General features: G+C 33.3%; 1 protein-coding gene across 13 annotated transcripts in view; it reads right to left on the bottom strand.

The window, feature by feature from the left end:
- The window catches only part of RYR2 (ryanodine receptor 2), a 302,536-nt gene that overhangs the window by 49,367 nt on the left and 236,077 nt on the right, over positions 1-17,092 (bottom strand). For 4 of the 13 annotated variants that reach the window (XM_039366919.1, XM_039366921.1, XM_039366925.1 and 1 more), the window contains 6 exons: positions 14,086-14,198; positions 13,711-13,807; positions 12,835-12,938; positions 10,424-10,475; positions 9,910-9,978; positions 7,020-7,043 (listed from right to left, as the gene is read on the bottom strand). In XM_039366919.1, the coding sequence (XP_039222853.1) occupies positions 7,020-7,043; positions 9,910-9,978; positions 10,424-10,475; positions 12,835-12,938; positions 13,711-13,807; positions 14,086-14,198 (459 nt within the window). The remainder of the gene's footprint in view (positions 1-7,019; positions 7,044-9,909; positions 9,979-10,423; positions 10,476-12,834; positions 12,939-13,710; positions 13,808-14,085; positions 14,199-17,092) is intronic. The other 9 variants (XM_039366920.1, XM_039366923.1, XM_039366926.1 and 6 more) reach the window with 3 other exon arrangements.

The raw sequence follows: 17,092 nt of genomic DNA, 5'->3' as shown, positions 1-17,092 counted from the left end.
TAAAACATTATTTCAATGAAGTTACAATGTTACTTCAACGGTATTAAAAGATCTTTGTGCATTTCATCTTTTTAGAGCCCCCAAAACTATTTTCTTTCCATGTAATTGAAAATTTAACTTATCTATGGGGATATTTTGGGAAAGCCTTAGCTTTAAATCTTACTTTTTTTAGTTGAGGTGAACAGAACTGAAGAAATGATGAAATTGGAAGAATTAAGCATCCAAGACAGAGGCCATTTCTCTTCTGGTGATTTATAGCTTATTGAGTATCACTCAGCCATTGTTGTGCTAGAACAGCAGTAACCATGACGGGCTTTACATCATTTCAACAATGTTTGCCATAAAGATACTATAAATCATTACAGAAGAAATACAGGGTGCTATGATTGATTCAAAGGAAGGGGGAAATGGGAAGCGGGATGGGGGAGAGGGCAGGGGAAGGAAGGGAAGGGCATTATTTTGATCCTAATCCAAGCCAGTGCTTTATTTTGTGGGAAAAAACTCTGATCTAGAAAATTCTCTGAATGCAGTAAGAGAGTAGCGATAGATCTAGCCTATCATTTGGGATAGCTTATCAGGAACATGGAGAGATAAAAAGAAAAAGGAGCCATAGGCAAAAAAATACCTCTTTCTTTACATGAATGGTAGGCCCTCAGGAGCAGAATTCCATATTTAGTCTGGATCTACCCTGAATAATCTTGCTGATAAATATAAGATGTAAGGCAATAAATAAATAATAAAAATATCTATATGCTGCATCTTAACACAGCACAATCTCCAACTGTCTATAATATGAGAAACATACAAACACACACCAATACAAAAATATAGACACACACAGAGGAGAAAGGTCAGACTGGAAACACAGAAATATAGTGACAAAGGACAAGCACAGGTGATATACGCATGTGTATATACTTTCTGGTATTTCTTCTGCTGCAAGTCTTACTACATTAAACGTAAGATTTCTTATAATCAAAATTCAATTGTAAAACAATATACAAATTATATCTAGATAAATGGGTAGTTTTATAATGACTCAACAGTTATGACCACTTATTCCACAAAGATGTGGAGTGTCACATTCAGTGCTTGGCATCTCAGGCAATAAATGTTGACTAAGGCAAAAACGAACTTAGGTATCAGAAAAAGTGCCAGGATAATCTGGCTGAAATGATTATTCTGCACCTTGACTTTGTTGATAAGAGGTGGCTAACAACTGCTCCATAGAGGCTACAAATTACAATGGGTGGTTTTGACTGAGGAATTCTGAGGATCAATAAAGCTAGAGCCAAAAATACCACAATACTCAGAACAAGCCGTAAATATATGAAATAGAGGGCAAAGCAGAAAGTATATCCCAAGCGGCCTCAATCACTAGTCTCTAATCACGCACAGACACACAAACACACACAGACACACATTAGAACTCTGCAATGCTTTGGATTAATTTGGATTAATTCTTCAATTAATTCTGATTTTAGTCAATAATTGTTACTATAGACACATTTGATACAATATTCTTTATTCATCCCAAGAATTCAAGGTTTATTTTTAAAAATTATACTGTTTAAGATTAACTTATTTACCTCTAGAGTTTGGAAAGGGCTCATTTTAAACATACAAAGGAAAATGTGGAAAAAAATCTTATCAGAACGTCAGTTTGTAGATGTAGGATGTCATACTTGCATTTGTGTTAATTTTATGGTTACATTTATAAATGTATTGTGATGCATATTGATTTTATAGTCACAGTTATGTAATTTTTCATTTTTGTTTTAGCCTAAATGTCATTTTAATTGTGACCAGATCACACATCATTGGGGAGAAACTGTTATTAATAATGTTTTTTCTTTGTGTGTTCTGTAGAGCAAAGGTAACAGCTACAAGATCTTAAACCAGCTTGGCTATGCTCAAGCTTCTACATACACCAAAACATCTTTGGGAAAACAAATTTGAGGTATTGCACAATATAAGGAAGGGAGATAGTGAGGCAGAGGAAAAAGAAAGAACATGGTGAAGATGACGTGCAATAAAGAAAATTTAAATACTAGTTCATGACTTTGTTGCTAATGAGAGCACTGAAATAAGACGGAATGAGTAAGCAATAAAGCCGAGTTTTGGTATACTATATATTGAATACATAATACATTACTGGGAATAATGTTCATTTCAAATGGGAGGGTGGCAAGTTATGTTCTCTCAGATGCTCCAAAATGTCAGATTTCATTATATGAACAAAAACATGAAAGTACACAAAACAATATGGAAAGAGACATGAAAAACATATTCAGAGATTAATAAAGTATAGTTTAATAGTATTTTTTTTTACTCTGATCATCTCCTCCCTGGAAGTTCTGCTGCAGGAGGCTGATGGTGAAGATATTCCTAGAAGAGATGAGCCAAGACTGTATGTCGAGAATATGAATACTCTGATTGGGAACCAGAAGAACTGGAATGAAATCAAAGAATTTGTTAAGAATGAATATGAAAAGGAAAAAAAAATCAAAGACCAAGGAACAGATGAAAGCATATTGGATCTTCTTATAAGCTGCCAAGAAGAGAATAGAAACAGAAGTGAAGAAAGATGAAGCTCTAAGGAAGGAACTTAACAAAGGATTTCAGAGTGCTGTTAGAATAGACAAGAAGCAATATTATAACAATATCTGTAAAAACATAGATAGAAACAGACATGGAAAAACAAGGAAAATCTTTCTGAGCTCTGATCTCAGAAAGAGATACCAACCTCAGACTGACATGCAAAAAGAGGTTAATAAATACTAATTGCTTCAAGTAAGATCAAATAAAGATCGAAGGAGTATATTGAAATTCCCTAGGACAGAGAAGTCAATATCTAAAATGACTTAAGATATTCCCTACTTACCTCTAATATTAAAAGATGAAGATAGATAGATTAGGTCATTAACAAGAGGAAAGGCCACAGGAATTGATGGAATATATATAGAACTCTGCCAAGCAACACTATAAGGTGGCCAATAGATTGGAAGAGGTCAATCTACCAACATAAAAGAAAACAGACTTAACAGTATACAAATTATTGTACAATATTCTTAATTTCAGAGCTAGCAAAATAATGCTTAATATCATCCAAAACAAATTACAGACCTACTTGGAAAGGGAGGTGACAGGTGCTCAAGTTGGCTTTAGACAAGACCAAGGAAGAAAAGATATTATTACTGGTATACACTGGATAATTGAGAAAGCCAAAGAATACTGATGAAAAAGTCAGGATGTGTTCATTGATATGCAATGCTTTTCACTTTGTGTTGATTATGTTAAGCTGTGAAATGTGCTCAGAATGTACATAGAAAAATGAAAAAAAAGAATGAAATTTTAAAATTTGGAGAAGTTAAATGTCAATAACTAGCATGCTGTAGTACTATTCAGATTACTGAAAAGCAAATGAACTGCAAGCACTATTAATTAAAGTAAAAAAATGGAATTAAAATTAAATATAAAGAAGACCAGACTAAGGACAAAAAGTACAGGAACCAGAACTAGAATTTAGAAGTAGTAATGAGGATACTGAAGTGGTGGATAGTTTCTGCCTTTAGGACTAATTAGGATTAATTAGCAACGGTAAATGAACCAGCAGTCAAGATATATGCTACAGATCTGCACTTAGCAGAGCAATCATAGAGGCTTTGAAAGTGATATTCTGAAGACAGGATGTATCAAAGATCAAACTCATGTAGGCATTCTATGGAGGGAAAGTTGTACTTTGGGGAAGCAAAACAGAAAGAGTATTAATGCTCTTGAACTCTGTTGGAGAATACCATGAGAATAACATGGATAGCCAAGAAAACAAACCAATGAGCACTGAAGAAAGCAACCCAGAGTTCTCATGTCACACACAAATGACCATACTAAAACTATCATACTTTAGACACATTATGCCAATTTTAGCTCTCTGAAGATATCTATATTGCTGGGAAGAGTGGAAGGAAAGAGAAGAGGACGACATATAAGATGGATGGTTTCAATTAACTTCCAACAGCTGCATCATTGGAAAACCTGAAGGACCAGGTTCAGAACACCTGGAGAAAATCAATCTATGTGATCAACTAAAAGTTGAGACTAACTTCATGGCAGTCAACCAGTCAACGATCACCTCTTAATCAGTACTATTAAATCTTTTTTTCTTCTATATAATTTATCATGGATGTTTTTTTTAAAAAAAGTTTCTACAAAAGTTATAACTTTTCTTTTTTTCTATGTAGTGATTCATTTCAGAGGTTTCCTAGCAGCCCAGCTACAAGAAACCTTTCTTATAATTTCTGTCTGTATGTATGTGTGCATTTGACTGTAGATACCGTATTTTACGGCGTATAAGACGACTCGGCATATAAGATGACCCCCGACTTCGGAGAAGATTTGCATGGTTTAGAAAGTCGTCTTATACGCCGGAAAATACAGTAAGTTCCTGCAATTTTCTTAGCAACATTTTTGGAAGTGGCTTTGTCATTGCCTTCTTTCTACAGCTGAGACAGAATGGCCCAAACTGACCCAGATAGCTTTATGCCTCAGGCAGTCTCCTAGCTCCTAGTCTGGTACATTTAACTGCTGTATCAAATTTAAAATGTTTAAATATCTATCTTCTGTCTGGAAAATAGGCTCCATATCAAATCATCACCTAAATTGAAATACATATGTTATTACTAGAAAGAAAAGGAAATGAATAACTGTAGAGTGTTATAAAGAACCAATTCATCTTTTAAATTAGGAAATACATAACCATGCCGCAAATAAAACTGTAATATTTCCAGAAATGTCAAAGCCCTTTGTTAATTTTTCTATATACATTCAAAATCCACTGGGAGGGAGACAATAATTTGGAAAACTGTATGCAATAGTTTAATGCAAATACATACTTATTTCATTGATTCAACACCATAAAATTCTATTATTTCAAACTTAATTTGCATGTAAAATATACCTCTTGATATGTTTATGACATTTGCAGTGCAATACTACATGTTCATGGAATGTTCTCCCAGGTGCAAGTAAGACTGCAACCTCAAAAATATAAATAGTTTCATTCTGCCCAATTTAATTAAATGCCTTGGTTTTGTACTTGTGGTGTTGTTGTTGGAGAAAGAAATGAAAAGATGACCCATAAGAAAAATGCTGAAGAATGACAGCAGGCATATAGGACTGGCTTCTTATATCTCTTATCTAGATGAAAAGTCAAAAAATATGGAAAACAGCAATTCACAAACAAAAAAACCTCTTTAAGATTCCTCTAATGGCTCTGTAACATCCATCCATGGCAGCATGTTAGGAGAGAAACCTAGCAAAAATACAGCTTGATTTCAATAATGTTTATACATCTATAGAATTAACTGGAATTATTTTCTAATGCTAAGCATGTCTTCACATTGAATATTATGAGGAAAATCTTGAATATTCCAGAAGAGGGTTTTGCCAAACAATAATTCAACCATGTTCACAGGACTATAATGGGGATCCACACATCTTCTGTTGCAAGTCTCCTGTGATTTCCCATTGTGTCCTTCATCTGTTTCATCTATAGAATCTCTCTTAAAGAAGATAAGGTAGATTTTTGATTGTTTTAAATTGGGCAGGAATTTCAATCCACAATATTATGTGTTATTATTTGTTAAAATATCACGAGAATCATGAGGAAAAATTAGATTTGTTTTCTTTGCCACAAATTAGTAGATTCCTATACTAACACCCCACCATTATCTCTTAGTCATTGATAAAAACTGCTCATTCCTACATTAGTTGGTATAAGTACTCATGGAATGATCTTATAAATGGGGAAAAAATTAAAAAGACTAAATATTTAAATGTTTTTTGCTGCTAGCCAAGAAAAGACAGTTCAAAGAGCAACATTAAAAACACACTCACACTCAAGTTTTGCTTTCATATTCTAGGATCATTTGCTTATTTTCTTTTCAAAGTATCTATGTCATCTTTATTAAAGATTTATGTAGTCTTATGTCTTTGTTTCAATTGTTAACCACTCTTTTGTCATGGCTAAGGAAATATTAGATAGAGCAACTTTCTAGAGTTTATTTCTCATGCATTTACCATATCTATAACCTACAAAAAACTGGAAAGTCAGGTATTTGTAAAATGTTCTAACATTAGTATTGTAAAAGTATAGTAATGATTTTGCATGAAGATATATTATATATAAAAAATATATCAGATTTTATTGGGATGTAGGACAAATTATTTTCTTGAACATATTATATAAATAAATAATATTCTAACAAGAAATTACATGGATTAAGATTGAAATCCCAAAGGTGCTTTTTCAAAAGGCAACTGGACTTTGTTTTTCCTTGACATCATCTCAATTCTCATCCAAGAAGCTTCTTCAATTCTGACTAATGGTGCAGCATGGAAGGATTTATATTCCTTGCAGTCATCTGGTCATTAGCATTCTTTCTGAGAGTCACTGAGGCCACTTGGAGTTTTATCTGTGATGTGAGAGTCACCTGAATTGTGCAAAGGACCATGTTGTCCTTTCAGCAATTTCAAGAAGGTTCCACACCCATTTACCTATTAAGTCAGAACTGAAGAAGCTTCTTGGATGAGAAGCAAAACATCTTCAAGGAAAAACAAAGTCCAGTTGTCTTTTGAAAAAGCTCTTTGGGACAACCATGGCCTGGATGACTGAGAATCTCCATAGACATTAAGATAGGAAATAAGAAATATCTTTAATTACTGTTCAACTTTCACTATAATCATTGAAATTATATTAACATCAGTTTATCAATCGTCTAGCATTTACTGAGCATAAATAAAAAAACTTCATTCATCATATTGTGTAATGATTGACCTAAAAATAAAAATTAAGATTCTAATTCCAACATTAGGAATTCAGGTGGAAACCTGATCATTTAATTAAAAAATAGACTTTAAAGTATCAAGGCTGTTTAAGAATATTTGTCCAAGATGTTGAGTCTAATAAAACTACATGTCACAAAATTAGTCCCACATAAGCACACAACACATTATTTTACCTTGCTGCGTTGGGATCCTGTGACCTTAAGGAAAGGTGAGGATAAGAAGTGAAATAGCAATAAGAAAACTGTCCAAAGTACTCTGACGATAGCTGATCAACTAAATGCACAGTTCAAATTGTAGTTCTTGAAGAACAATTGCTTGGATCCCCATATATTTCATAACAACTTAAAATTTAAATGCAAAAACCAGAAAAGTTTCAACTTTTATAGGGCTTTATTTAACATTCAATTGTTTAATACATTCTCTCTCTCCCCACAAGATATTTCTTATAGAAACCAGGACTGTCCTAGTATAGATTTGTTTAACAGTCACATCACAAGATATACTTTATACATCCTCTTAGTTTTTAAAAGAACTGATATTTAAAATAGTTTCAAGAGTTTTCAGCTGAACAAATTCCATAACTTTTACTTGATAATCTCAGATTCATTTGTAAATTCTAATTATATGAATACTTTTTATTAATAAAGATACTTTGAAAATATACATGTCTTTATCAAGGTTTATAATAATTTACAAGATGGAAATACAGTGGCAAATGGAAACAAACAACAAAAGATATGTACTTTCCACGTAGACAACAGTGATTAGTGGTAGTAGACAAAGATGAAGAGCAAGGACGAGAATATCAAAGTGACAAAGAAGCTGAATAGAGCTAATTTTAATTTGGTTTATATTTTCTGTTATTTTTACTTATACTGAGGGAAGAGCAAAACTGAAGCTTTTCTTCTCATTACAAACAAATGTATATATAATCGCAATGATGCATATAATCAACTTTCTTACCAAATTCAATGCTTTAAAATAATAAAAATCTCTAATCAGTTATAACTAATATTTTACTTGCTCCAGCACACTTTACAACATTACGAAGAGAAACAAATTCTTACTGACTGCAGAAGAAAATGGGAAGCATCTGAGTATGCAATTAAACTTTTTCAATTAATAAAATTAAGGATTTAAATTGTTATTACTTGAGTTCTATAGAGATCCCCGTGTTCCTTTATAAATCAAAATAAAGTATTTTACGAACAAGTATTTTCATAATATGAAATTCAATGTAGGGCAAAATTAAACGTTTATAATTTAATAAGTTGTTAACAGTTTAAATTTAAGTAAGTATTGTCTATTTCAACTTCAATGAGTACATCATCTTATTTGTTGTTGCATTTCTATAATCTTACATTTTACAAGACATTTACAATAGAAGCATTAGAAATGAAACAGTTCAAATTCTGTTTTAAAAAAATCCAATATTTCTAGGAGATATATTGGAAACACTGATAATTGTGCCATGTCAGTTGATACATTCAAAGATGCCTCGTACAACTGAATTCCAGATTTTTCTATGTCAATTGTCACTGCTAATTTGATAAGGGACTGGATAATAAATAACAGACACAAAGTGTCCTAAGTGTACTTATGTAAAAATTGTAACAACTGAATCATCACAGGGCACGTAAGTGCTAATTGTTTCCACTCACTACTGGCAAGAAATACAGAATTATGATGAGTGATTGCTTTATAAATTTATAGTGGTGATCTCAAAAGATCTTTGATCCTATCAATAAGTGCAAGGTAATGTTTTGTTGTAACTGAATTCATTAAGATAATAACAACTCTTCATCTAACCCAAAGCTCATAATCTTAATATACAGACGAGTGTCTTCTGACAGACTGATTTATAGCCCAGATTGAATTTTTCCAGTATCAGCTACTTTGCTCAGAACTCCAAAAGTGGTAAAATAAAAAATATTTTGCTTCAAATAGAATATAGAGGGCTTATGATACATGGCACATATCCAAGAGGACAAAATACATGAGCAAAGCAAACTTGAGCCATTCCTCTGGGCATTATTATCTTGATTTATCTGAGAAACACATATTGTATATATAAGGTGGGGTAGCTGGGGGGATAGGAAAAATAAGAGGATAGACAGAATTCACATGTTGGATAATTTTACATACAAGTAGAAATTAAGATTCCAGATCTGGCTGTCTTCATTTACAGATAATCTTTAATTTGCTGTCACAGTTGGGACCATAATTTCTGTTGCTAAGTATCCCAAGTGAGTCGTATCCAATTTTATGACTTTTTTTAGCTATGGTTATTAAGTGAATCATTGCAATTGCTAAGTGGACCATACTTCCCCTAGCTGGGAAAGTCGCAAAATGCTACCACATGATCTCAGGACACTGCAACCCTTGTAGATACATGCCAGTTGCAAGTGCCTGAATTTTGATCATTTGACTGTAATGGTTGTCTGTGAAAGGACCAGCCATAAGTCACTTTTTTCAGTGCCATTGTAACTTGAAATGGTTGCTGAATGAATTGCTGTAAGTCAAGGACTATCTGAATATCTTTCTAAAAACAGGTAAAGACTGTAATAAACTATACAGGAGGGAACTCTTAATTTAACACTTTTAAATGATGCAAAACATAGCAAAACTTCTCATAAATATCTAACCAGAATCTCATAATAATGGTTCATTGGCACAGGTCTCTTAACACTATTGTTTAAATTGGCCATGCCTATAAAATCTTTTCTATACTGAGTATAATATACTTTAAAACCTAGCAATAAACTACTTAAGTATATTTGGTGAACAAAATCCATAGCCAAGTATTTGTCTAAGACTTTCAAACAAGACTTTGGAGATTCTTCATCAAAACTTTGTCAGTTGTTATAGAAGTAATGTAAAATACTTTAACTTTGGATTTTAATGTGGTCAGATTTTTAAAATAATATTTTATCAGTCAGATAAAATCTGTTATCAGAATTACGTGTTTACATATTGAAAAGCATGAACTACAAATGCTGCTACATGGGACATTATGGAATAATGAATAAAATAAAAGATTAAAATAGACAATATTAATCTTACTTCAAAGCTCTTCACTTCCTCTTCACCATCATTGTTATCTTCTTCATCATGGCAACTCTGAAAAAAACACTGTGTTCACAAATGTTTTTTTAATTAAAATATGTTTGGTTTCAAGATTATTTCTGGCTCTTATTAAGATAAAATAAAGCAGAGACATAAATTGCATATCTTGCATAACATTAGGGGACTGTTGACAGGAAACTTTGCTGGGTTCGCTCCATTATTGGGGTCAGCTATCAAAGTTATATAATCAATTCCCAACAATTACATAGAATCTAACTGTTTTTAATGCCATGGGAAAACTGCACCCCCAAGACCGCTGGTGCATCTTTGTCATCTTACAGCCAAGAAATGGTAGACAGGAGGAATCAGATTAATAGGTGAGTCAGTGAAGAAGAAGGGAATTTGTAATGTTCATTTGATTAAAAAGTATCAAGGTTTGTATTTCAAGTCAAGGAATGATGATGCACGTGACAAAAAACAAACTTATGGATTCTGGGAGGGTGGAAATTACCTTTGCCATAATATCAGCATATGCCATATACAAGTAATCTTCGTCCAATTTACTGTAGTATAGAAAAGAAAAAAACAGAAGGTTACAATTATCATTCGAGCTGTTCTGTATCTAGAGTAAAAGTTACATACGTAAGAAAGTATGATAGACTAATGAAGAGGAACACATGGCTATTGCAAGAGCAGTTAGTCTAGAGCAGGGGTAGGCAACCCAAAACACTCAAAGAGCCACTTGGACCCATTTCCCACCAAAAACAAAACACCGGGAGCCACAAAACCCTTTTGATATCTAAAATGAAGATAACACTGCATATATCCTTTTTTACCTTTATTATAGGTGTGTGTGTGTGTGTGTGTGTGTGTGTATACGTATATATGTATGTAGGTCTTGGAAAACCTCAGAAAACAAGTATATATGTATATATATATATATGTGTGTGTGTGTGTGTGTGTGTATACACACACACACACACACAGGTAAAAAAAGGATATATGCAGTGTTATCTTCATTTTAGATGTCAAAAGGGTCTCTCTCTCTGTCTCTCTCTCTCCCTCCCTCTCTATCTGCCCTTGGTCTGCCACTCCTCTTCCCCGCTCTCCTTCTTTCTCTCTCTCTTTCCTCTCTCTCTCTCTCCCTCCCTCCCTCTCTCTCTCTCTCTTTCTCTCCCCCCCCTCTCCTATCTGCTGCTCACCTGCTGCTTCAAAGTGTTGTCCAACCAGCTCAGGGGTAGGCAATCTCGTCTCTTTTATGACTCATGGACTTCAACTCCCAGAATTCCTGAATCAGCCTAGCTGGGCTAGCTAGCTCTCTCCTGCCCTTCCTGCTTCCTGCTTCCTTGCAGCAAAGGGAGGAGCTCCGCCCAGTAAGCTTTTCAGCTCCTCGGAGAATACTGTGAGTGCATTCTCTTTTATACACACACACATACACACACACATACACAGAGAGAGAGAGAGAGAGAAGCAGGGAAGCGCAATTGCCTCTCTCTGTCTCTGTCTCTCTCTGCAAAGGCAGAGGAGGCTGGGAGCCACAGGGGAAGGCTCAAAGAGCCGCATGCGGCTCCGGAGCCGCAGGTTGCCGACCTGTGGTCTAGAGTTTTGCCATATCTACAGAAATCTTGGTGGATCATATGTAGTGAAAGATAAATTGAAGGAGGACCACTAAAGAAAATGACATCAAAAATCTATGCTGATATTAAAATCAAGAACTCCTCCAACAAACATAAACATGAAACATGAAACATATATACATACATAATGTACGTATGTACGTATGTGTTTGTGTTTGTGTTTATGTTTATGTTTTATGTTCTTAAGAATGTGATTCTCAATCCTGGCTAGAATTCTGACGATGTCAGCAGACGCTGACGAAAGCTAAGTTTTTAAATAAATTCTTCAGTCTCGGTGATCTGTGTTTTAGTTTTTTGAATATGAATATACCCAAGACTCACATCTATATGTTTTCAAGTTTAATAGTTTCAATTTTTTTATTTTCACTTCAAACTTTTGACCTGTTAGTTCAGTTTTTAATATTATATATAATAATAAACATTATATTTCAAATTAGCTGTAAACAAACTAAGCTGCAATAATAGTGATACCGTATATCAGAGGTCTTCAACCTTTTGGGCCCCGGGGACAGGTTCCATGGAGAGAGCTTTTTCCACGAATTGGAGAGTGCGTGGTTTTGTATGCTGCCTGCATCCCGTAGATGGGGATTTGCTTGTTTGTACGGACTGGTTGCTAGCATGCCGCAGCCCAGTACCGGTCCACGGTTGGGGATCCCTGCCATATATAATAGTGGATAAACTGAAAAATTTAGGTGCTAAAATGCACCCAAAAATTGGCTTATCTATAGTTGGGTTTATCTATGAATATATACTGTAATACTTTTTAAAGGACTCCTTTTTCCTATTTATACTCACATATAAGCCCATCTGCAGATAAATAGATCTTTGAATTTTTAACCAAAATAACATGAAAAATGCAAGTTGGCTTATCTACAGATGGAACACTTTTCATGATATTTTAGTTAAAAGATCAAGGGTCAGCTTATCCATGAAGGGCTTACACAAAAGTATATATGGTATGCTGTTTTGGATTCTGTTTTTTCTAATAACACAACAGAGAAATATAAATCGTGTAATTTCTTCTGTACCCTAACCAGTAAGAAAATAATCTTAGTTGCTCAATCTTATTTGCTAATTAAATTTGTATAAAGTATAATGGCTTTCCGTCATTTATTGATGAGAGGTTTGTAGATATACCTGAATACAAATTTCATGAATCAACCCAATAGTACTTTGATATTTAACTCCACATTACTTTTTCTAGGGACAAGAAATATTTTGTATCTAGATGTGAAAATAAAGCACTTTACAAAGAATCATTAATATCTTCTCTTTTTTATCTCACCATTTTTCAGTTAAAGCTGTTCGACTGAATAGTAAAATAAGTTGATGCAAAGGATCAACTCGCTTAATACATTCATCTTCTTCTGTTGGTTCTGCTCCAGGTTTCTGCAGCAAGAAACAGAAGAATAAGAATATAAAAAGAAAATATTTGATATCTCAGAGAGCCATCAAACTTATTTCCAAACAAATTTACATTAGGGATGCTTGAGAATTTGATTTTTAGATGTTTAAATATAAACTGACTTGAATTACATTTCTTGAATCATTGTGAAAAACTCAATTTTTCATAGGTTTGCATACCTTGCAAAATGCTATACCATACTTTGAGGCTCAAAATACATATTAAGCATACAATATATATTTAAATATATTTTTATTGACATATTGTAAATTAATGCATACATAAGATAGAAAAAAGAACATCTGTCAAAGTAAAACAAATCAGAAATAGGCGGATATTAAATCAGAAATATGTATCATTTTGAAACTCAAATGATATAATCATCAATGTTAGAACTGACTTCTATAATTATACTGGCAAATGTAATGTTAGAGTAACAACTGTAGTGCTGAAAAGGAACAAAAATAGCATATATATTTAGTTTATGCATCTCAATGCACAAAATTCAAGATATCCAAGGTAGCCTCAAAAGGATTTCTTGCAGTCTACAAGAAGCAGGACATATAAATTGTAGTATCTCCCACTATTTTTGAACTTTTTTATTTTTGGTTTTGTTTCATTTTTTGATAAAATTAAAAACCATGGCATTACCAAAATAACAAGCAAATTCATAGTTTACTAATGGCTGAATTTGACCAGATTGCATACTACAATACCATTCAAAACAAATAACCAGTTGAATCAATTCTAACATACTGCTAAGTCTTCTATCAACGTATCTTCAAAATAATGGTCTTCTGTTTCCACCCAGGACTTTTCATATCCCTGAAGAAAAAGATTGACAGCTCGGTGCCTTAAAAAAAGTCAACAAAATATATGTATTTTTAAATGTATGTCCACTTATTGGATATTCAAAATATTTACTATATAAAATATCTATCACTGAATACAGAAGCAGCATATATTTCTTAGCTAATTTATATGAAGAAATAAAGTCCCAGTGAACAGACTTTCAGAATTGACAGTAGTGCTATATCCTTCTGACATTTCTTTTTTCTAAAGTTATTAATGCTACTGAACTTTGCACTGTGGTTTTGTTGTGTTTCTCATCTCTGTACAGATCACACATACCGTGGAAGATTATATAGTGGCGCCATTCTGAAGCAAGCCACCACAGCTCTTTTTCTCTGTTTGGACAAGAGTTTATGCCATACTGCCTTTTTTGACCTTTGAGGATGCTCAACCTATAGAATAAAAAAAATGAAAATCAGAAATCACTTAATAGATGCTTATTTATTTAAAGGTATAAGGCTGCCATTTCACACCCTTTATTAGGGAGTAAATCCCATTAAACTGAATGTGAATTAATGTGAATGAAACTGAATTAAACAGTCACTCAACCCAATCCATCTCACAGGATTGTTGTGGGGAGGCAGGAAGAGGAAGAAGTATTAGGTATTTTTGTCACCTTAAGATATTTATAAACAATAATAGAGGCAGGATGAAAAACAAATAAATAAAATAAATAAATTTTATTTTAACTTTTTAGTTAATATGCATAGGATTTTGCTGCTAAAAATGAAATTTTGTAAATGTTAGAACTTCAAGTTAGCTGAAATCCAGCATAAACTCCTAAATATATTGGTCGAGAACCATTTTAATTATTATCTTTTGCTCTAGTAACTTTAATAATAGAGAAAACAAGCATTTATATGATTTGGGTATAACCAAATATTGTATAAGCTGCAAACTAAGAGTACAATATTTTAAAACTGTAGTCAATCTTTGTCAAACTATTGACAATCATAGATTAAATTGTTAAATTCCAGATATATATGCATACTTAACTTTCTCGCATCCCACTGGGAAGTTTTAATCAAACTATACCACAGCAATAATTCGCTTTTAAATTCTGATTTTGGAAATTTTAAGTATATACATGAGTATACATGTGAAAACAGGACTAAAGTCACAAAGATTAATCTACATACCTAAAAGAATGTTCTATTTTGTTCTATATTTTCTGATTCACTTATTGTACATAAAGAAATTAGAAAAAAAATTCTTTTGTTTCTATATGCAAGTAGTCGTCAAATAATTCATTCATGTCTCATTCAGCGATTACTCAAACTTTTGATAATGCTGAAAAAGTAGATTTATCCAACTAATATAGAATCTTACAATCATCATAGCATCCCATGGTCATATGATCACCATTTGCAACCTTCCTAGCCAGTTGCCACCAAGTGAAGTCAATGAGGTAGCCAGCAGAAATTTGCAAGTCGCAGTCATGTAACATCATGCTTAACAGCTGCAAGTGATTTGCTTAATGATCATAGCAGAACTGATGTTGTAAGTCAGACATAATCACTTGATATTTCATTTAATGATTACATAACTTAACAATAGTCCCAATTGCAGTCATTAAGTGTATTGCTCATTTGGGAAACAAATTTCCTTCTTTGTTGTGGCTTTCAGGTTGTGGAATGCACTTCCCAAGGAAGTATACTTGCTGATAGGAGGGAATATTTGCAAGATCCATTCTGAGTTGATCACTGGGACCAAAGATTTATTCTTCCAAGCTTTCAGGCTTGTGCTGGATCCATCATCAGGAAACTTCTCTCTCTCCAGAAACTGTGCACTGGTCTGTTCTATGCATAAATCAGGTAAATCATATACTTATGCAACGGCACAAGGAAATGACAATTAACCACTTATTGGCCAGCCATCAACACCCAATTAACAACTAAAAGCTACATCCAACCAGAAACTATACAAATGCAGCACATAGGACAGCCCAGTGCACACATTCTGCAGAGAGAGAGAAGTTTCCTGATTATGGATTCCAGCATGAGCCCAAAAGCTTGGAAGAATATTTTTTTGTTCCTGGTAACTGACTTGGATTGGATCCTATAACATTATCCTGGGACACGTATATTTACCTTCATTTGCAAGAGCATATTTGCAGCTCAGAGTTGAACTGTCAGTTCCTTGGTGGTCTCTGAACTTGGTGGTTTTCTTGCATTACCAAACTTGGTGACATCATCAGTGCTAATTACCATTGATGATGTTACCTAGTTTGGTAATGAAATGTCTGTAAGAAAACCATGAACCTCAAAGAGCACCGAGGACCCTACAGAAGTATACTTGGTCTTCACTTTCCCATTATTTAGGAAAATGAGAAAACTGCCTATTTTTCCCCAAGCTTTTAACTGTGATTTTTTAATTGATATTGATTTTATTTTTAGAATGTTTGTTACATTTTATATTTTGCCTTTTTTCTGTAAGCCACCCTGAATGTGCCAACAAAACAGCAGGATAAAAATCCAAAAATAGGCAGAATAATCTGTTTTACAAGTTTACTAAAAGAATAGGTGAGGTGATTGCAAGATTATCTCAGATATTTCTGAATTATGCTCACAGCACTTCAGTTTGAATGTCTTCTGAAATAACCAGGGTGAGCATATAATTTTCCATATAGAGAATTACATAGGATTCTTGAGATGGTGAGTGGCAAAATGATCAATAGAATGCATTACAGACTGAGTTATTGGTTGCCCATTTCTACGTTACTGTTACTATTTCTGTATTAAATTAATTGTCTTCATTCTTTGTTTTGCTTTGTTGTCCACGCAAGTAGAGTGTCATTTGTCTATTCTATAAAGCATGACCATATTGTTATAAAAGTAACAATTGTACTAATTCTGTTCCTTTGTAGTAGATTTTTTCCATTATTAATGTCACTACATACTAAATACATACTATGTACTGCATAGTAGAAAATGCCATTGACTAATTTAATGTGCAGCTATAGAAATTGAATAAATAAATATTTACTCTGAACATAGAACAAAATTATAGCATGCCTATGTGATTCATCGTTGAAGGATATATGAAAAGTTTGAGTGCTCTTTATAGTAAAACAAACTTTATAACTTAAAGCACACATTGTGAGGACATAAAATAAATTTATTAGTACACTGAATAACTGAAACCCAAACAAGGAATTGTGAATGTCATAATTGAGACAAAGAAAGAGATAAAAGTGTAATACAAAAAACGTCAGTCAGATTAAGTGCAAAACCTTTCAAACAAAAGAATAAATCAAAGTGGAGCAAGCAAGTTGGGAGAAATTGCA

The sequence above is a fragment of the Crotalus tigris genome, unplaced genomic scaffold, assembly GCF_016545835.1.
Source record: "Crotalus tigris isolate CLP2741 ecotype Arizona unplaced genomic scaffold, ASM1654583v1 scf7180000020463.618913, whole genome shotgun sequence".
Classification (NCBI taxonomy): domain Eukaryota; kingdom Metazoa; phylum Chordata; class Lepidosauria; order Squamata; family Viperidae; genus Crotalus; species Crotalus tigris.
This window is presented reverse-complemented; position numbering and strand designations above follow the sequence as displayed.